At 36.0% G+C, this 21470-nt stretch overlaps 3 protein-coding genes and 1 long non-coding RNA gene across 6 annotated transcripts; 2 read left to right on the top strand and 2 right to left on the bottom strand.

Moving 5' to 3' along the window:
- Positions 1151-4778, bottom strand: LOC18605713 (dihydrofolate synthetase). Of its 2 annotated transcripts, none has more exons than XM_018117990.1 (10): positions 4414-4778; positions 4216-4313; positions 3961-4111; positions 3810-3872; positions 3536-3697; positions 2854-3051; positions 2570-2669; positions 2242-2373; positions 1823-1954; positions 1151-1579 (listed from the first exon to the last, which is right to left on the bottom strand). In XM_018117990.1, exons 1-10 carry the CDS (start codon positions 4678-4680, stop codon positions 1227-1229), a joined length of 1656 nt encoding a protein of 551 aa, XP_017973479.1. In that variant the 5' UTR covers positions 4681-4778; the 3' UTR covers positions 1151-1226. The 2 variants fall into 2 exon arrangements, with proteins under 2 accessions (XP_017973479.1, XP_007038953.2); XM_007038891.2 differs by having other exon boundaries at positions 2854-3045.
- Positions 4954-8661, top strand: LOC18605712 (protein IWS1 homolog A). Its single transcript, XM_007038888.2, has 4 exons — positions 4954-5066; positions 5553-6280; positions 6669-7785; positions 8230-8661. The coding sequence occupies exons 2-4, from the start codon at positions 5566-5568 to the stop codon at positions 8432-8434; spliced, it is 2037 nt and encodes a 678-aa protein (XP_007038950.2). The 5' UTR covers positions 4954-5066; positions 5553-5565; the 3' UTR covers positions 8435-8661.
- LOC18605710 lies at positions 11634-12778 on the top strand. Its single transcript, XR_001927229.1, has 2 exons — positions 11634-11990; positions 12397-12778. It is a non-coding gene; the product is annotated as an uncharacterized LOC18605710 (long non-coding RNA).
- LOC18605709 (mitochondrial carrier protein MTM1) lies at positions 13211-17977 on the bottom strand. 2 transcript variants are annotated; one of them, XM_007038884.2, is made up of 11 exons: positions 17627-17977; positions 17161-17443; positions 16916-17005; positions 16648-16776; positions 16439-16498; positions 16151-16321; positions 15773-15872; positions 14911-15002; positions 14612-14761; positions 14332-14390; positions 13211-13863 (listed from the first exon to the last, which is right to left on the bottom strand). In XM_007038884.2, exons 2-11 carry the CDS (start codon positions 17416-17418, stop codon positions 13722-13724), a joined length of 1251 nt encoding a protein of 416 aa, XP_007038946.2. In that variant the 5' UTR covers positions 17419-17443; positions 17627-17977; the 3' UTR covers positions 13211-13721. The 2 variants fall into 2 exon arrangements, with proteins under 2 accessions (XP_007038946.2, XP_017973670.1); XM_018118181.1 differs by lacking the exon at positions 17627-17977 and having other exon boundaries at positions 13211-13854; positions 17161-17609.

Below are 21470 nucleotides of genomic sequence, written 5' to 3'. Positions count from 1 at the left end.
AATTCACTGCCGTGGGTTGGAACTGGGAAGTTGGATGTAGCAGGGGCCGCGGGGTCCCCCACCAAAAATGGAGCAGCAGCTAAAAGACAAGTCGGTGACTGTTGTCTCCTTTTTCTTGGCGCTCTTTTTGTACACGAGGGACAGTCAGGCGAGGGGAGTCGGGCCCCCTTCATGTGTTCACCACTCAGCCCTCTACTGAAATGACTTTGTATAAGTTCGCAATGGTGGTTTAAGAAGTGGGGCAAAGGCGGTGGAGCCTCCCTCTGCCCTGTCTCCCGATCTTTCCATCAAGTAATAGGTTTAGCTACAAGAGCTTTCAGGGAGATTTGGTAAATATGGGATTGAGATGGCTCAAGAACCAGCCTTCAATGCCGTGGTTGGCACGCCCTGTCCCAAAACAAAACAAAATTTTTAGAATTTGGTTTCATATAGGGGTGATGGCGACCAGTGAGATCCATCATAAAATGGGGTTGTGGGCGGGGAATGGGAAATTGATTTCACAGACTTGTCAAGGCCCACTTATTGCTGCAGGAATATCTCGAACACATGGGGCCTTAACAAGTGTTTTCTATGTAATTCTATTACTTAAACTTCAACTTCAACTGTTGTTTTAACAGGAATTCTTTCCTTTCCTGCTCAATATTGCTGTTGCTGATTGGACCTTTCAGTTTCAATACATGTATTAACTTTAGGCAGGCAGTTAATAAAAACTACGTACTGGGAATCTCCCAATTGCTTCGACGTGGTTAGCTGACCAGGTTTGTTAATTTATTTTCTCTGTAAATGATTCAGTTATAAAATGTTCATATTATAAGGTTCTCAGTAAAGCGTGTTTGGGCTAGACGATTGCATCTTTTTGGTTCCATAGCTCCTATCCAGACCCCCGATAGTCGGTCCGGCCCAGCAAAACTTCAAAGACCGGACACTGACATAAAAATAATCGCGCTCAGCCCTGCCGAATACCATTGGGTTCCAAATTCTTATAAAACTTGTCTAATCCTTAACCATCGTGGGCCATATTTGCAAGGCCGAGGGGACCATCCACACCTGATAACACTGTACCTCGTAACAAATTGAGGGGACTACGGTAGACAAGTCCATCATGGCATAAAACCTTTTTAAAAAAAAAAAAAATTAATTAACAAGTAAATTACAAACAAATCTCTGATTATGGCTTCCATATAGATTGCAAGATGTGACCAAGTTTATCTGTGACAAAACAACACTTACCTATTAAGAGAAGCTAATACTAGTGAAACTATATGCAGAGATCCTGTGACCACAATAATACCTGACCGATTCCATGTTCTTTCTCTAAGAATTTGATTAGCAAACCTCAAGGAATCTGATAGTGAATTCTCAGTGGCCACAAGAATTTCATGTTTTAAGTCCCTTGTTGAGCAAATATATTTGTCCTCAAACAATTCCCTATATTCTGCAATTCTATCATGAAGAACTTTGATGCCTAATTCTCTGGAAGCTTGCATCCAACAATCTCTTAAAACAGATGCTGAAGTAGTTCGAGATGTGCCACCGGCAATGTTAGATTCCGTTAGGAAGACAGCCTCTACTTGTCTACCTGAGAGAATATGGGAAGATTGCAGTTAAAGCTATCCAAGAAATCCTGTTAACTACCAAACATATTAAGGCAATGAAAAACTCAAAAATGACATTTCTCAAGGTACAACCCTGGAAGAAAATAAACAACATTTATTGCTGACGATACCCCAGTCTCAAAGTTATCTCCACATTCTGGTTTTGTCCACTTCAGCAGTGATAAGATTAACTAAACTCATCATGAAAAACATAAGTTGGTTTTTACCTGAAAGAAGCTCTTTAGCAAAAGCTAAGTGGTCTTTATCACAAGCCATTGCAACCACAATAGCCAATCGTGAATCCGGAAATGTCATTTGTATTGTGTCCAGCAAAGCTTTAGCAGATTCTTTCGTGTGGGCTAAATAACAAAATTAGGCAGTCAGAATACCTTTTTAGAGAAGTCACAAGTAGACCGTGGGAACTGAGAAATATATATGCAGAAAGAAAAATAAGATAAAATAGGAAAGAAAAAACACTCTACAGTCAAATGAAAACACGATGAAGATTATTTCCTTCAAAATATGTCTTGGAATTCATCATTAAACTGAATGCTTTCGAGAATAAGCAGTTACCAGCAAAAGTTGAACTACCATCTCTGCCCATCTAAAACTAGAAATAACTAACAAAGAGAATGTGAGAATAAACCTCCATCAATCAATACTGTTGCTCCTGGTAATCCTAATGTCTCAGCTTCTTTTGATGTTAGAAATTGGCTTCTTCCTTGCAAGCATGTATTCTCCAAGCCAGCCCTAATAGATCCATCTGAGATTTTCCATCCTGATATGTCCATGAAAGCATCCAACTAAACAATGAGAAATAATAAAAGAGAACAAAACCTTCACAGGACTCAACAAAGCCTCAAGCATCACCTAAGTTTAGCTTACCATGCTATTTGATGAGTTTTCAATAATTCTTATAAGGTGAATCTGAGTAGAAACCAAACAATCAGAAATGACAAAGACTAGGCACCCACCTTGATTGCAAAGGCAAAGTGCTGTGCATGCTGCAGTCACTGCATTTTGAAGTTGATGAGTTCCGAGCATGGAAAGGTTTAGATCACATAACTCAATGGACTGTGTCAATTAAACAATAATAAGTTCATGAAAGTGCTTCAAAGTACAAAAAGAATTAAGCAAGATTACTTATTCCAATTAAAAACTAAGGCACACACAATTTCACTCGAGTAATGAGGGCCTTCGTCAATGGAACTAAGCAAAACCGCAAGTTATTTACAAAGTAATGTATAAAAGAACATACCAGCTGAAAGTCACAGTCAAGTTGTATCATCAAGTCACAAGATTGGGAAGGTCTACCCTTGAATGTGCTGACTCCTTTTATAGCTGTTCTAATTCCAGAGTCAGATGCTGATACTATAGGTGAAGACATTGATAATGCTTTATCACGAAGAATGCAATCAATGTGTGGAAGAAAAGGCCCACCTAAAATCAACTGAAGCTTTGAACCATTAAACAGGTGTTAAATCTCATAAACAACTTGAATAGTAAATATTCATGAATTCATGTTAGTAGTTCATTTTAGTAAGAAAATCAGAGAATATATCAGTTTATAAACAGGTTGGATAATTGCAAAAGTTATCATCAATGGCATCTGACCAGCAGTCAAATCAACATATCAAGCAATATTCTGTTGGTGTAAATGAGTCACAGAATACATATCACAGTGCTTCCAGTAAAGCACACATCTCAAGCATCAGTAGTACAATCTGCACTAAAGTCTTTATCAACTCACTAAATAAAAAGTAGCATATCAGGACTGCATGCATACATTTAACAAGCAAAAGAATATCATCTACCAAAGATAACTGAGATTCCAATCTATGCCATTCCGAGAAAGTAAATGCCAAGCTCAGTGATTGGATCCAATTAAGTCAAAGCATGCATACACGTAAAACAAACTTGTGCAGTGAAAATCACCTAACTGGACGACCATGTTTAATGATTCCAGCCTTTGCCATTGCAATACTTTCCAAAGAACCCCCAAGTGCAGCCAAATGTTCCTCTCCTATCGTCGTTATGATCGATGCAGCAAGTTCAGAACTAGAAATAATGTTGGTAGCATCCCTAGCACCTCCTAACCCAGCCTGTCAAATTACAAATAAATGTAAAGAGAAAAGAATGACAGTGACTATAATGCATGCCCACACACACACACACATCATTGCTGAAAAGAAGACTTCGAAGAAATCAAATAACCTCTATGATTGCAATGTCAACATTCTCTTGAGCAAATAAAGTGAAAGCCACAGCGGTAAGAACCTGAAAATAAGTAAAGCAATGTTGCTTATCCAATAAAAATGACATTAAAAGACAAAAAGAATCTTGATATAGGTAAATTAATACGTACCTCAAAGTGACTAAGACATCCATTTTCAAGAATAATAGCTTCATCAAGACTTTGTTTAATCCTACGAAAAAGGCAATTCAATGTCTTGGACGACACCGGCTTCCCCAATCTTCCTACTGACATACGTTCTCTTATACTAAGTATATGAGGACTGCTTAAACCAAACAAAAAATATATATACAATCACAATCTTGTTATGCAAAAACGACACCCAAATGTGAAACGGCAAATAAAAAACGTAGTCTTTTTGCCTACCTAGTATAACAACCAACAGAATAACCTTCTGTCCTTAGAATGTTGGATAAATAAGCTGCAGTCGATCCTTTCCCCTTTGTCCCAGCAATGTGAACACTCTATAATTTACCAAACAAAAAAAAAAAACTGTCAGCAACCAAAACCAGGGAAAAAAAAAACATAATTTTTCAAAAACAAAGGAAAAGAAAGAGAACGAGCCTTGAAGTTGGACTGCGGGTTACCCAGGCGGTCCATTAGGCGTCTCATCCGGCCCAAATCGAACCCATCATCGGAGTCGGTACCGGCGTCTTTAGGGACGCCCGATTTCTCGTAGTTTTTGAGAGAATCGATGTATTGGATGAAATCCTTCAGCTCCGGTTCCTCTGTGTATGTCGAGAACCATTGTTTAGATTCCAATCGAAACTTTTTCAAGGGTTTCCTGCAAGTGAGAGTGGAGAGTTGGCTGACAAGCTTTAGGATTTTCATTTCTTTTTTCCTTTTTTTCTCCCCTTTTTCCGTTTGTTTCCCCGGAAAGAAAGATTGCTGCAGATGACCTTTAGTTACTGGTGACTGTTTACTCAATTCGAAATGGCGTCGTTTGATATTGGTCTGCTGTCGCGTATAAGCTGACGTCGTTTTGGCTGGCTTCTTTAGTGTTTAACCACGTTTAACTAATATCAACTAATGGTACTTTCCCACGTGTTAACTTCAACCAGTGTTCCTGTCTGCTTCTAGCCTACTACTTAGACTCGAACCTAGTACTCTCCCCGTAATTCCTGCAAATTGTCAAAAAAAAAAAACAAAAAAGAAGAAACTGTAAATTTGGAGAGCGAGAGTATCCTGTTCCTTGGACAGAATATCCGTGTTTCATTGTAAGCTTCCATTATTCTTTTTAACTTTCAGTGTGTTCTTTCTTACTCTGTGTTTGGTTGCCGAGAAATTAGAGCCAAAGAAAAATTAGAAGTAAAAAAGAAATGTTTACTTAAGTCTGGTTTTAAACTTTTTGAGCTCCGCAAAAGCGACGTGAAAGGGTAGGCAAGATTCATGAAAACAAACTTTTTTGCTTTTCTTCGGAAATATTTATATACTAACATTTTTCAAGGGAATTAAAAGGAAGAGAATTTTTGTTTCTTGTTCTGAAATATGGCTGTTACCCTTTGTTTAGGTTTTCGAGAAAGCCAATAAATGGACAAAATTTTAGGCTTTCTTTTTTGTCTTTTAGTATTACTCTTGAAGACTGATACTTTCAACCTAATTTTTTTTCTTCATGACAAATTTCGTTAATGTATTCTGCGTTTCTGGTTTGATAGCTGTTAAGTATGGAGAAAATTTTGAAAAGTGGTTGTCTTTGTTGTTAGGTAGTTGAGACTGATGATGGAGACGAATTTGGAGGAAGTGGAGGGAAAAGTTCGGACAAGTGAGATTGTTTGTAACGGAGAGGTGGGAAACTGTAGATGTTGTGAGTTGGAAGAAAGGAGCAGGAAAGCTGAAGCAAGGTGTGTGGAGCTGGAATTGGAGGCTCAAAAGAGGAAGAGCGAATATGAAGCACTTGAGACTAAATTTAGGACATTAGAAGCAGTGAAGCTTGCACTTGAGAATGAAATTAAGGTTTTAAAGAGTCAGAATCATGAGTTCTGCCATCTGATCGGTCACAGTGACAATGAAAATCTAGTTGGTAATGGAGGAAAAGGGGTGATGGAGGGAGTTGTTGATTTGACTGAGGAGAATGATGAGGAAGATAAGGTTTTTAAGCTGATGACGGAGAATAGGGTTTTGGAATGTGAGAAGAGTGAGGCTGAGGTTTGGAAGCAAAAGTTCAAGGAATTGGAATCATTGACATTACTGCTGCGAAAGAGTTTGGTTTTGAAAAGTGCAGAACAGCCATTTGATGGGAAGAAATCTGATGGAAATTGTGATATTGTAGCTTGTGGAAACAAAACAAGTGAAGCAATTGAATCAAAAGATGGATCACACGTTGAAAACAGCTTAAATGACATGACAGCCATAGTCAAAGCAGTAGGTTTCATGGATTCTGGATCTACTCTGATTTCCCCTGGTAAAGGTGCTGGAAATCTACAACCAGCAGGTAATGGTGATGTTTTGGTCCCCTATTCTAGGTTTAATATTTTCTCATCCAAGTGATGCCAGCTTTAGGAGGCCAAGTGCATTTCAATTGTCAATAAATAGAATAGATTCACCTCTGTATCTATTAGATCTTACATGCATCGTTCCTTAGAACATGAGACTCATTTGCACATAGAGGTCATAAGCATTTACTTACATTGTATCTGATATTTAGGAAGGAATCAGTAACATCCTTGTTTCTATCCTTTTTCTTTTTAAACACAAATATACCTGTTATTACAGGAAAATAATAATTTGCTTAAGAAGAAATTAATTTATTTCTGATTGAGCGGCAATAGGTAGGACATCATAATCTTTATCTTCCATTTTGGTGTTTGATTTTGTGGCAGGGACACCTTTTAGTGACACACCTTGTAAGCATTTCACTTCTGATGAGGGAGATTATAGCAGATTGCAGAATGGTAAACAAGTTAAAAGACATCTGGCATTTCAAGAGGAAAGAAGCCCAAGTAAACAGATGGCTCCATCCACTCCAAATGGTGCTAAAACTGCATCAGTCAGCATAATTGATATTCATGATAGTGATGATGAACCTGATTTGGCCCCTTCTACAAATAAGCAGGAATACAGTAAGGGTAATATTTCAAACAATAATGAACTAGATGGAACTGTAGGTAGTGAGAATCAAAACATGACAATTGGTGGTCAGAAGCTAGAGGAACAAGTGGGTAGTTGTGAGGATAATGTTCCATTTATTTCAGTTTCCAAAAGAAAACGAGCCTTGAATATTGTTACTAGTGACACAGAGAATGACGATGATGATAATGTTCCGATTGGTAGACTCAGGAGGATGCGTTGTGAGGAAGTGGTTTCTGACCAAACAAGCATCAAAGCCAAAGGTTGTGCAGTGGCTGATATCCCACCAGGGATTGATAATGTCGGAAGTACTGTAACTCCGCGAAAACGGAGACTAGTATCTCTGAGACAATCTGAAAGAAAAACTGGGGTAAAAAATTACTCTTCAAAGAAGACCAGTGAAAATGAATGCAGCAAAGGAATCACTAAAACTGAGGATATCGAAGATGACAGTTCAGAAGCAATTGGATCAGATGGTGAGAGTGATAGTCTGAATGGATTTATTGTTGATGACTCTGCTATAGCTGATGGTGACAATGGTTGTAGTGAGTCACAAGGTGGTTCTGATTGCAACAATGCTCATAGTGGGTCAGAAGATGTTTCAAGTGGCAGCAGTGCATGCAGTGGCTCAAAAGATGTTTCAGATGATGAAGTGGACTTTGATGTGATTCTCTCTCAACTTAAAAGGAACAAGGATCGTAAATCAGATTGGAAGTTTGAGGGAGAGCTGCTTGCAGCCTTTGGCAAGGATCTGGAACTGTGCATGAAGGCTGTCTGTGCTCTCTACCGGCAGCAAACCTCAGGGGAGAAACTTTGGAAGGCAACGTTGTTACAAAATCAGAGAGGTTTTAGTAAATTTGATGCGCACAGGTGTGGATTTGAATGTTTATGGTCATTAATAATATCTGTTAACAAGGGTTTGAAAATGTTCACTTCTAAGTCTAGATACATTTGCATGCTTGCTTCAAGACATGGTTTCATAATGTTTTACATTTTATTATTTTAACTATTTAGGAGATGCATAACATTTTTGCCTTTCGTTTTTTGACAATTTATTATAGGATGTTTTCTTTCATTCAGTTTTTGTTCCTTTTCTATCCTAAGCTAATTGGTAAAATGATGAAATACCGAAAATAAAACAAATAAAATATCCCTGCTTCTAGCATTCACATTCACCATGGCTGAGGCAAAAGTTCTATGGTTGCCGCACTTCATCTTTAAAATTTAGGTGCCCATCACGTAAATATAGTTTAAAATTAGGTACTTTTCCAGCAGCTGACTTGTAATTGCTGGAATTTCTGTTGTGTCTTACAGGGGCTGTACTTTGGCAGAGTTTTTAACTGATGGTGATCCACAAGGTGATCTAAAGAAATCTGTGAGGGAGTTGCAAGCATATGATTCAAATGCGGTTGAGCTGTGCAGGGATTTGGCAACCCGCTATTCTAAGCAACTGTTTCAGATCTACAACAGCAAAGAAGATCCTTATTTTCGGCCTTCAGATTGCCCCGCAACAAATTAATTCAATGATGTCTCAAACTGAAAGCCAGGGAATGTTGTTTTTGGTAATTTATCCGTTCTCTGCTAGGTACTAAGCTGGTATCTTCTACTGTTGCATGAACATATGTAATATAGCAAAGCACATAACAAGCTCGCATTAGTAACTCTTTGAATGCCTGTGTGGAACATATGGCATATTATATATAATCTTAATCTTGTATGTAATAGTAGCTTACAAGTTTTGCTTTCTGTTGTTTTTTGGTAACGACGATGGCTATATGTTGATAAACATGTTAGAAGTCTCTGCAAGTAGGCAGCTACATTTCAATCAAATAATGATGTGTTTGGCATTGTCAATAGCTGCAATTTGAGGGCTAATCACAATGCCAATGCTGATTAGTTAATATCACAAATAGGTTTAAGTTGGCGGAGCAAATTGCTTTCGGCGCATTTACAACTGCCCTTTATGGAATCACGTCAACGAATGGAAGAAAGAAAATGGTGAATGCCATTGCAGTGATCATGAGTCATGCCTTGGAATAGTGCATAAGGCAACTTTATTAAATCGTTGGATCAAACAGATGTAGAGAAAGATCCGTCTGGGGGGTGAATGGACTAAAATGTAAAACAAATCACAGCCATCGATTTGTTAGTACTATCAATTGATTGGCTAATGATGAGTATTGGGTCTCAAACCATGGCGAACGTTAATGGTATGCCTTATCGCGCAAAACAAAATCATTGCATGACACGACTTTCGGCCGAACTTGGTGGACAAAGTAGCTAAAAATAACTCGTAAGAAATTGAGTGGGGTAAAGTTACGCCAGGGCAGGTAAGTTTCGATGGCCAGAATCCAGAAATGCTTTTAATGTAAAGTTATAGAAATTAAAGCTCGGGCAACAGCTAGATTCCAAGAACGATAAGAATGCGACCACTGAGAAGGAACTGAAACGCTTAGTTTTTTCCTCACTATATATATACGCGACGATGCAGTTAATTACCCTTCATCTACTGCGCTCTCAGTCTCTCTAAGTGGGGGAGATGGAAACGGTATCATTCGAAGTGAATGGAGGGGCAAAGAGCGAGAAGGGGAGAGAAAAAGGTAGTGGGTGTTATTTCCAAATCCCACTGCACTACCCCAGGTGCAGTAAATCAGATTAGGAAAGCATGCCAGAATGGAAGCTTGAGCTACTTTTGTCTGAATATGGACTCCCTGTTATGGGGAACGTGGAGGAAAAGAGGAAGTTTGGCATGGGAGCTTTCTTATGGGCCGCCTAATAGGATAGGATACTACCCACCTAAGCCATTTGAAGCGGTAGGTAGATATCAGCATAGTTGATTAAGGTGCTGAGGAAGCCCTTAGCCTTTACGAGTCTGTCACAGCCAGACATACGTCCTTGGGTGATCGAGTCTAGGTATGTTTCCAATATTTCACAATGTTTTCAAGTGATACATCAATCAAATAAACTACGCGCCTTGTGTTAAAGTCTGAAAAAGAATAATACCGGTAGCTATGATTCCTCTACCTTTTTCTTTAAATAATTCCTCCTGGCCCTTTTCAATTCATTCCTTGGTATTAAGATAGATGAGAGGGTATAGATTTGCTTATATGTATATAATTCGATTCTTGAAGGGGTTCTTTAGGATATATATATGTATATATATAATCATCAAAGCTTAAAATTGATGACGAGGATGACATCTCATAGGCATATTATATCAAACAAAAATAATAATTATTCAGTTTTATTTTTTATTCCCTCTAATTATTAACTTCATGGAATTTATTTCTAATTATTTTAAGCAATAAGTAGTAAGAAAAAATAAAAAAATAATAACTGTTTTCACTAAGACCACAACCTATATGAGCTCACATTTCCAATTGGAAAGATATCTATCAAGCGGAGGAATGTTTTTTATTTATAAGTTCATGATCTATCTCATTTTTTATTGACATGAAATACGTGACATTTTATCTCACTTAATTGTATAATGTTTTCATTGTACTAGATCTTTCATTCATAAAGATAACGATTTATCTTAGTTTGGGCCTATCTCAATTCTGATATATTTTATGATATATCACATCAATAAAAAGTTAAATAGGTTATGATTTTAGATGTTAAGCGTTCAAATTTCTAACCAAAAAAATGTGAAAGAATGTTCTTTATTTATAAATTCAAGTAGAGGCGAAAGAATGTTCTTTATTTATAAATTCAAGTAGAGGAGGAGGGAGGAGGCTAGTAGAGACCCCCACCTCCCTTGAAGTTTCAAAAATTCATGTTTTTTTTTTCCTTGTTTTGTTGTAAAATTTCATAATTTTATCCTTATTTTTAACATTTTTTTATAATTTCACCTCTAAATATTCAATTTTTTTTATTTTTATCCTCTTAAATTTAAAATCTTGACTTCATCACTGAATTAAAAACTATCTCGTCTTTATTAATATGAAATAGATGACATATACACGTCAACTAAATTACAATGTCATGTAAAAATATATATCCACGTGAAAGCTAATTATCTTGCATAGTTAGCATTAAAATTATGAATTTATGTTAAACTACAAGCAAAATACATAGTAATGTTTTTCGTGATCTTGTTGGGTAAGGAAGCCAGCCGTTAACAACTGTTAATTGTTAGGTATAAAGCTTAATAACATTATATTTTTTGCAAGACATATCCTCTGTCTTTGCTGTCCATTTTATCTTTCCATTTTCTTTTTTGGTAAAAACATCCATGATGAGTAGTAGAAGAAATGCTTTACACCACTAACAAATATTCCAAATTTAGAATATTCTAATCAATCTTGTGCATAAACCTTTACACTGCCAGACAGTTAAACCAACATCAAAAGATGCATAGTTCTTATACAAAATATATTTAAAGGAAATGGAAATTGGAAGATATTCCATTCTGGCAAGAATTGATCAAGCGGAAAACAGCCTGTTCTGTCTTGTTCTCTCTCCAAGTACAGCTTAGAATTATTACAAGCAACAAAAGCCAAACCCAAGAATTAATAAACAAAACAAGGCAAAATAATTTAGTATATTAGAATTAAAAAAAAAAAAAAGAGAGAATGGAAGAGTAGTAACATGGGATTGTGGGTTACGGCCCTAAACTTGCGGCATACTGGGCCCTACAGTTGGCATGCGATAACATTCGCACTCACTCTCATGAGTTGGAAACCAATTCCTCCAAAACGCTATAAAATGGTTTTCCTCTCTATATTGGCATTCACCACCCTGCCTCTTCTCTCGCTCTGCCTAGGCTTCTCTACATCTTCTCTCGCTTATTTCTTTTAATTTTCTCTTTCTTTCTTTCTCTCCCTCCCTATATTCTGTATTCCATCGGGAGAGAAAGGGAGAGGCAAAGAGATTAGTATTGCTTATTTGCAGGAGATATATTTTATCCAAGAACAGAGGGAAAAAAGAAGGAAGTAGAAATAAAAACAAAAAGATGGCAGTTCCAAGGATTTCACTGGGCTTTTTTGCTATCATTGCTATCATTTGCACCATTATTTCGCCGGTGGCTCAGGCGCAATCCACCGCTCCCGCTCCCGCGCCCACAAGCGATGGTAACTGCGTCCAAACCCTTTGTTTTTCTTTTCTTATATATATATATACACCTTTCATGTTATTGCATTTGTATGTTATAATTGAATACTTAATCATTATGAAGAAAAACTGCATGCTAGAAGATATATACGAAAGAAAAACATAATCGAAAAAGGAGCAATTCTTCTTATTTGTGTACTTGTTTGGTGCGTTGAACTCTCTCAGGAAAACCATAAACATGAATATAATTTCTAGCGTATCAATTCTTCTTGGTTTCCTTATTATATCCATATCTAGAGCAAAGAAGATAGTGGATATCAAACCTTCAATTTTCTAAAAAAGGGTCACGAGTCATATTATACTCTATACATGCATATAAGTAAGTTGATTATTAACATTAATTTTGTATTACTATTTTGTTTGCAGGCGCCGCCGTTGACCAAGGAATTGCATATATTCTAATGTTGGTGGCTTTGGTGCTCACATACCTTATTCACTAATTCGCCAGCACGTTGCCATAATCGGTCACATTTTGCTAAATATTTTTTTTCCCTGGTTTAAATGTCGATGATGAGGAACAACACAAAAGCAGCAGCGAGAATATTAAGTCGATGGCAATGGTGTGCAGCGTAGTTAGGCACAAGTTATGGGGGAGAATAATTTGGAGGAATGGAGGAGATTTCATTTCATGTATGTTTGAAGATTAAATTTTGTGTAATGATATTCTCCACTCGGATCGTGGCTGTCATTTCCTATAGCATGTGTTGTCTTTTCACCTATTCTCTTTGAGGTTAATTTACTTTGTCCATCCTATCTTTTGCTTTTAGCCATTAAAAAAAAAAAGAAAATTTCTAATCAGGCCTACATTCATTTCAAGATAATTCAGGATGGATGAATGTGTAACTCCTTGGGATTTAGCGAACTACAATTGGGGCTATATTTGAATCATGGAAATTTTGAAGAGAAACGAAGAAACAACCTCTAATCATTTAGAAAAAAAAAAACACTATTATTACCTTTTGAATAAGAAAAATGGATCTCTACTTTATGTAGTTCATTCTCTTATCCATTTTCCTTTGGGTTTGTTTTACTTCAAATTTTTTGTCGGCCACATATAACATTTTCTGACGAAAAAGTTCAAAATCTGCACTCTTGACAATTTCCCCCCATTTTCCACAAACGCGGTAAATCTAGCCTTACTCCCACTCTCCGGCGAAACAAGACATACTTAATACTAGGAAGCAAAATAAAGTTTCAAGTTGCATTCCAAGGAGTAAGACCAGTCTCGAGTATTGTAGGCAAAATAGTCCCCTTTATTTTCATTGCAGGGGGATAAAATTAGTAGAACTGAGACCACCTCAGCAAAAATAATTAACTAAAGGAATCAAAATTTTCGCTCAACTTGAGCAGTATAAAACAGAGTAACATGAACAGCAAAATTGTTGAAGAAAGTAAAACTTATGTGCTACCCTGTTTCTGAAGACTCAGATGAGGATCCACTGCGATGGAAACCGCTTGTTATTACCAACAACCTATGGTATCATCGCTCAACATGAAACGTTAAACCTTGAGATCTAGAGAAAAGGATCTACACCACCAAAATTGCTTATCATCAGCAAGCTACGTTATCCACATAAAAAGATTGAACTTGTCCCCCAACTTTTAAGTCCTACTCTATGCCAGGTCACCAAACATAGATGAGGAAGTAAATGTTTAGTAGACCAAAAAGCTTGGGGATCGGCTCTTGTTCGTCATGACGTTGCATAATGGTTATGCAGGACATACTTTACTACTTCATAAAACGAAACCACAATCCCAACTGAAGGGCCTGCACGACCAACACGAGGACCAGCTCCTGTAAAAAGTCCCCTCATCCCTCCATCCCTGTTCCAACTAAGATACAGTTAGTAAAGAACAACTCATCCCAAATGATACAAGCAAGTTTCGACTCAAATCCTATCAACATGATCAGTTCTCACACATAATGCAGCACTGTCAAAAGTATATTATAACAAGATATAACTCAACCAAGAAGCACAACCAAGCAACTAATAAAAATAATTCAAATTCTATTAACAAGAAAAATTGCTTCTGAAGAATAATGCTATCCAAGCTAGATACTTTAGAAAGAAATAACTGATTCCAAAAGCAATACTATAATCAAGTAAGTTTGACTCCTATCCTATTAAAAGATATAATTATTTTTCAAGCAAACTGTTTTCTGCAAGAGCCCGTGAACAACTGATTATTAAAAGTCATAAGACAAGTTTGAGACTTGGGGAATTGGAACCAGGTCATTTGCAACAGTATCATCTCCACCAAAGAAGCCTAATTTAATTTACAAAGGAGAAGGAAAGATACCTCCAAACTTCCATCAGTGTCTGCCGTGTTGTCATTCGCAATGCCCTCACAGGGTCCTTCTGAAGACAAAGATGGCACATTAGAAAATAGTATTGACCTAAAACAGCACATACACTAAGTCTAGTTCATATCCCACTTCTAAACTACTTCTTGGGATAAATTACCACTCAATAAATACTGAAAGTAACTACTAATTAAGTAATACTTTAATACATAAAACATGAAAGTCAACGTGCAGCTAACATTAAGAATCATCAATTAGCTTTTGAAAAAGAAAAACCTCTATCTGCCTTCGAGTTTTAGCAACATCTAGAGGACAGGTAGCAGCAGCAGCGAGGCTTCCAGCAACAAACCCAGCAGAAAAGTTTGCCCCGAGGACAGTAGCCACATTGGATTCTTCACCCACCAAACCCAGAAGTTTTCTCCTGATCTGCATACATAAATAAATACAAAAACCAAGCACTTCAGTTGCATGGCATGTGATCACTCAAAAGTGCCCATGTTTTTTTCCTAAAAACCATATTGCTATTTGTGGGAAGGGGTGGACAACTATAGGAGTTCTAACAAATGAAAACTCACAGGTTCAAGAGTTGACCAACAAATCCCAGAGAAAGGAACATCACGAGCAAGCTGCGCTCCCATGCCTGACCATAAGACACGATAGCCTTGCACTGTCAAGGGAATTGGAAACATCAGAAAATCAGGGTTAGAATTTTGGGGTTAAAAATAAGGATTTGTTATCTGCAATATGACAACAAAAACTGCAACCTAACAATTACTCTTTCTTTCCCGATGAAAATGAATCATAGTAACTTCTATCTAGGAACACTGTTCTTTAAGCACAGCAAAAAATATCATATTTATTTTTACTAAAATAACTGGTTTAGCTGATTTATGCAGTGATCATTTAGCATGGAAAAATAATTGTACTAAAATGAAAAAAAAAAAACATCAGTAGTTTATCCATATGACTTCACCAAACATAGTCAAAGCATAAATATTTTGTATTGCCCCAAACTGCTCATAGAAGACTCCAGCTATCATGTTGGCATGTTAAGCAATCTACAGATGTATGGATTCGCCTAGACCTGATACATGCCATACTTCCAAAGTAGCTAAAGTCCCACAATGAAATTAAAGCTTACACCTTGTACACAGTTTATCAATGTAATTGCTGACTCTGAACCTACTGAGGAGTTTTTTAAAAGTCTATGCTGTAAACATCTCGTATTTAGTAAGAACCTTCATTAACCTCATGACAATTGCCAACCAATGGGTCATGAAAACTTGAATAGAAATGAGTAGGTCAAAAGTAAACATCAATGATAGATTTATGTACTATTAGATGTCTAGCACATAGAAAGTAGAAAGACACGAAACACAAAAAATTCTATATCCCAAAAACAATAACTAGAAACAGGTATTCTGCAGAGTAACTTACAACTGCTCTGAGGGTTTGTGCCTTTAACATTGGAGATGACTCCTAGAAGGGTACTAAAAACTCCAGGCGGCTTCTTCCCAATTTGAGTCTCCTTAAATGCCTGTGATTAAAACAGAAAACTGAAATGAATTAGAAGATACTATCAAAATGGTACCTATTAAATTTATAAACTCATTTACAATTTTTCCCTCATCTTTTGTTTAAAAAAATGACAAGGAATAGGAAAATATTAAATTTTAAAAGTTCAAAGATAAGAAACCTATTTTGACCAAAAAGGAAAAAAATAATAACATTAAATAATGGTAGTACTGATGCAATCACTTCTATGATAATAACAGCAATTACAGGGATAAGTATATGCATTAATATCAAAATTACCTGCATGCGTGTTCTAGCAAGTTCAATAGGGTAGCATGTCGCACAAGCTAATGACCTTGCCAAAGAGCCTGCAACCAAAGGCACATATGGTGTTGCACTGGGCAAATATTGTGCTGTAAGACCCTCCATCCAGTTGCGGAATATGTCATAGCAAGGAAGATAGATCCCCACCTGCATAGAAATGTTAGCGACCATCAGAAAAGCTTGATTATTATTTAATACAGGATGTCTGTATCCAAAATACTTTCTCTGACTGCTGAATGTTCCCTAACTAAAAGGAGAACTCACCGTAGGTACAGCCAAAGCCAGACCTGCATTTGTCCCCCTCCACAACCTAGAAAATCCCTCCTGCCAAATCCTCTTTTGTTAGGCAGTTGAAATTAGTAGAAAACACAAAGAAAAGCGCATATAGAACCACACTCTGTAACATGGATTGTTTTAGGTTATTACAACAATCGTATCTACAAGCTACAAGATGACTGTATTCCAACACCAACCTGACGTATAATCTTGTTGAAGACATCTAATGTTCCTTTGTACTGAAAACAATCAGGAGGACAAAGTGCTACAGTGCCATGAACTCCAGCACGTGTGCAGGATGGTGAACATCTTAAATCAGCAAACATCTAATCCAAACGTACACAAAAGGCAAAATTAAGCACAATTTTAACACAGCGAAGAACAATAAACAAAAGATTAGAACAGATAACACAAGAATTACATCCTGAAAAAATAAAAAGCGAGGAAATAGCATTGCACTCGTACCATGTTTGGTCCAAAATATGCCATTCGACCAATAAGATTACTTAGCGGATGCGAGTAAGGAACTCCAGCAGCCTGAGCTTGCAGCCTTGTCTGTTAATTGCAAGAAAACGTAGTACGAATGTCTTTAGCATATGAAACCAATTTTTTTTTTTTTAAAGGCAACAATCAATTCAATGAAAATCCAATTATCGAACTATCAGGCAACCAAAAGTAAATAAAAAAAAAATCGTGCTGATCATCATTACCTTCGCAACATCGAGAGGATTAACGATAATTGCGGATAAAAAGGCGGCACCAGCAGCAGAGAAAGCTCGCTCTCCAATCCCTAGATTCGAATCGGACTTATTCGTACTGTGCTGGTCCTGAGGAGCACCGAATTCGCTCCCATCTCTATCGGTTATCATCGGTTCCGTGATGGACAAAACATGACCGTTAATCTCCAGTCCTGAAGATTGCTCTGAACTCGTCCATAGATACTGTGTTCGTCGCTCTGTTTCCACCATCTTTATTTTTTTTTTCTTCTTCTCTCTAGAAAATCGATCAAAGAAAAGTGTGAAAACAGAATCAACGACGGATTGATTCTGAGATGATTAATATTAGGACATTTTTATTGACTTTCTTGGGGGAAAAAGAGGAAATTGAACCAATTTTTCCCAGTTCCTTGGGGCAGACCCAAAAAAAAGACTAAAGAAAGGAGTGAAAAATGCTTACCAGAATAAAAGCGAGAGACGCACAGAACCCTCTAACCTTAGGCCACGTTTGGGAGACTTCTCGAAAACGACTACCTCTTCTTTTTGGAGTTGGTTAAAAAGGAAAAACAACAGTTTTATCTGATTTTGATCAAAAGCAAGGAAAGTTCTATTTTCACTAATGATTTGCTCTGTTTTGGTGCAACCAGCCAATCACTGGTGGAGTGGTAAAAGGGGGAAATCAGTGAAAATAGAACTGGCCGAACCCTTGAAAGAAGGTATAGAAAAACAAACAGGACCTTAAATTTGAGTTGATGAAACGTTTTGCCGTTGGGTATTCTAGGGCTTTCTATTCTGCGCTTTAAACGAGGCGCTACTCGCGTTGAGTCAGGCGCTCCTAACGGCGAACCGTAAACCCTAAACGTAGCACCAGTAAATGAAGAAGACTGGTAAACCGTACTAAGCTCTTTTTACCTAGAACAACATTATGCACCAATAACATTAATTTATAAAATTTTTACAATAATTTTAAAAAATACCAATATTACAAATATTATAATTCTATTTGAATTTAAACATTCTACATAAATCCATAATAAATAATATTAATATTTTTACTAAAAAATATAATGTTCGAATAAATTATTAAATTATTTAAAAATATTTAAATATTTTTTTTATTATGTTCAATAAATTCTTTATATTTTTATTTTAAATCAAATAAATCTTTATAATTAATGATTGATTGTCATTAGTTCAAAATGTTATATATCATTTTATATCCATATGACACTGTCATGACTTATTATATCAAATTAATATGTTATGTCATCATCCATTATAATATGTTAACATGTTATATTATCATTAATTATAATATATTAGTATGTCACGTCAATAACACGTAACATCAAATGATGAATGAGATTTTGATTAAGTCAATTATTAATCATAAGATCTTATTTGATTCAAAATAAAAGTATAAAAGTTTAATTGAATGTAATAAAAATTTAGAAGTTTACTTGAACACTTAAATAATTCATGGATATTTTTAGATATTATGCAAAATTAAAAAAAACTATTTTATTGTTATGATAGCATGTTAAAAACAATGACCAAAACTTTTTCGTAAAACAATTAGTGAGACTTCTGGGAATTCAAATAAGTATAATTTATTTTCATGTTCTCAATTAGACACTTACACATAAATTAGCAAATCTTCAACTTTTTTTACCTTCGGCCAATTGTGCTTTAGCATATAATTAATAAAAAGATTTAAGGTTGTTAATGGATAGGATACTCAAAAATTATATGATATCTTATCCCAAATCCTATTAATAAGTAGAATATTCAAACTCTACAATTATTCAATTATTTTTAAAATTTCGTATCCGAACTCGAATCTTAATTGTCTACTCACTACTCACTAATTACTCAAACTCATTTAACTATCTGATTGTACAAAAAATTAATTTTATTACCTTAATTACTTGAGGTTGTGAGTTCGTACTTGTATAAGATAATAAATATATTTCATAATTTATATTCATATAATTAATTAATAATTAAATTTATGAAAATAAATAAACATTAAAATAGAAATTTAAACAACAAATTATTTTAAAAAAATTTAAATAACAACTTAAATAATAATAAATAAATAAATAAATAAACATTCATAAGATATCATATATCTAAGATGTAATATTCGAATCCTATTTGAACTTAAAATAGATACTAAACTTGCTACCCGTACCCACTCAAAACTCACATATAAAATATCCATATACTATATAATTGAATAAAATATCGGTGCATCGTGAATACCCCTTAGTAGCCCTAAAAATATTTCACCTCAATATATCAAAAGAATTTGTTAATCCAAAATAATTAATTCCAACAGCCGGACAAACAAGAAACATGGGATGGAGTTTCAATCGAACACGCGTCCTTTTTTTCCAACGTGGAAATACAAACATCTAGAACTTTTGCAATCAACCAAATTTTTCGCAACCACAAAATCGTATATGGAATTAAAATGCGGTACAAATGTCATGATTTTTTTTTCTTTTTTCTATAAAATGTCGTTTTAGCATTTAGGTGGTCCAATTTCGAAAACCGGTTTTCTCTTTCATGAAGTGGAAGTCGGACTAAATGAGTTTTATTACGAATCTAAAAGGTTAGAAAGAACTTGTTCGGCAATGTTGGCTTGAGCTCCCATTGATGGACCCATTTGACTTTTCCATTCCAATCCAAGCCGCAAATTGTTCCTCTGATTGAACATGTATCATTTGAACCGGGACGGCTGCGCTCGAGCGTGACACGGTTCAGCCTAGCTTGATACTGGCCGTGCCAAGCGCCGCTCAAATATAAGGGCTGAGGGTCTCGAGCCCATTGGGCAGGCATATCGCAGCTCGTAATGAGTCCTTGGATGGCAACACACTACAGGCGGCAGCACCCTGTATACAGATTTCAGGCCAACAGCCGATTCAGCACGACACAGATGCCACAGAATACTACTTTTCCTAGAGTCTGATGCTAACTAGTAGTTTCAACATTGATCCGTAAAAAAAGAGGTGAAAAGAAGATAAATTTTCTATGGAAAAATGACTTGTTTAATTTTGTTACAACAAAATTTTCAAACATTTTGACTTTGAGGCAATATATCATAGGATTAATTGAACAAGTTGGTTTCAATTGTTTTTCCCTTTTTCTTGCTTCCTTAACAGACATATTAAATTTGTGTGTTTACCTTCTTTATAAATGTCTGCTTAGGTTATCTTTGTCTGGATTCATGATTGTCCAACAATTAAAATTGACAATTGATTGCAGCATATTCATCTTCCAAATTAATGTTGGGATGTAGGTATGACAAGAGAAAAATTACACGAGCAGATTTGTGTAAAAGGCCTGGCGGCTGGTATATATGGACGAATAGAAGAAAGGATCCTTTAAAATTTTGAAATCAACGGCCGCACATTCCAGCATTCCATCTATCATAATTAACCTGGAATGCTGGACAAGAAAAGAAAGGCAACGAAGAAGAACAGCATGCTTCCAAACAAAGCAAGCATTTACGTTCTTGTTGTGAAAATCATTTTTGGTCATTTCATATGCAGTAATCAAAGTATCTCATACGAGTTAATCTTACTCTATATATATATATATGTTATCTAGGTTTCTTTTTTTAAAAAATAATTGCATGTATACATAGAACTTATCATAAACCTGATTATGACCCTGTATTGTTGAAAATAATACTGGTATAAACACCATTCGGTCGTACTCAATTGCAAGGAAACAGCATTCTTTCAAATTGCAAAATGCAAAAGATATAATTATATTCCCATAAAATTGACAGCCGCTGCAAACCATTATCTCTTGATGCCACTACACAGGAAAAAAGAAAAACTAGTAGTAAAAATTTTGATGATAATGAAAGGGAAAAAGAAAACCAATTAATCCTGTTCTCTGGACGAATTAATTATCAAGTTTAGCTCAATAACTTGGACATATTGTTTCTTTGGTGCAGCAAGTTATAGAATTATATCATATGCCCGAGAAACCAAATTAAAGTATAATTATTGATGTCGAAATGCATGAAAGCAATGAATGTCAAGATCGCTGGATCTATTTATGAATTTCCTAGGGGATCAGAATGAGGCGATAATTCGTTAATGTCCCCATTTGATTAGCATATCCCTTCACTCACCGAAGCTTGCAGAATATCCTCTCTCAATTCCTTGTTCTTACCCCAAAGCCTTGGTAACAACGTTTTTAGTCTTTTATTGTTATTGCTTTAATAGTTTCCTATATAAATGAGCCAACAAAGACGCAAAACTCAGCAGCCAGGGAGGAGCTAAGCA

Source organism: Theobroma cacao, chromosome 3, assembly GCF_000208745.1.
Source record: "Theobroma cacao cultivar B97-61/B2 chromosome 3, Criollo_cocoa_genome_V2, whole genome shotgun sequence".
NCBI lineage: Eukaryota > Viridiplantae > Streptophyta > Magnoliopsida > Malvales > Malvaceae > Theobroma > Theobroma cacao.
The sequence above is the reverse complement of the archived record's forward strand: the minus strand, read 5'-3'. Positions and strand labels throughout refer to the sequence as shown.

What these genes read in the sequence shown, in the direction of transcription:
- LOC18605713 (XM_018117990.1), bottom strand. Translation starts at nt 4,680, where the DNA reads ATGAAAATCCTAAAGCTTGTCAGCCAACTCTCCACTCTCACTTGCAGG. An exon ending in ACCCGCAGTCCAACTTCAAG is followed by an intron (nt 4,314 to 4,413) that starts GCTCGTTCTCTT and finishes GGTAAATTATAG; the next exon opens with AGTGTTCACATTGCTGGGAC. An exon ending in TCATTAAACATGGTCGTCCA is followed by an intron (nt 3,052 to 3,535) that starts GTTAGGTGATTT and finishes AATGGTTCAAAG; the next exon opens with CTTCAGTTGATTTTAGGTGG.
- LOC18605712 (XM_007038888.2), top strand. Translation starts at nt 5,566, where the DNA reads ATGATGGAGACGAATTTGGAGGAAGTGGAGGGAAAAGTTCGGACAAGT. An exon ending in TGGAAATCTACAACCAGCAG is followed by an intron (nt 6,281 to 6,668) that starts GTAATGGTGATG and finishes ATTTTGTGGCAG; the next exon opens with GGACACCTTTTAGTGACACA. An exon ending in AGTAAATTTGATGCGCACAG is followed by an intron (nt 7,786 to 8,229) that starts GTGTGGATTTGA and finishes TGTGTCTTACAG; the next exon opens with GGGCTGTACTTTGGCAGAGT.
- LOC18605709 (XM_007038884.2), bottom strand. Translation starts at nt 17,418, where the DNA reads ATGGTGGAAACAGAGCGACGAACACAGTATCTATGGACGAGTTCAGAG. An exon ending in CATATTTTGGACCAAACATG is followed by an intron (nt 16,777 to 16,915) that starts GTACGAGTGCAA and finishes CGTTTGGATTAG; the next exon opens with ATGTTTGCTGATTTAAGATG. An exon ending in TCAACAAGATTATACGTCAG is followed by an intron (nt 16,499 to 16,647) that starts GTTGGTGTTGGA and finishes AGGATTTGGCAG; the next exon opens with GAGGGATTTTCTAGGTTGTG.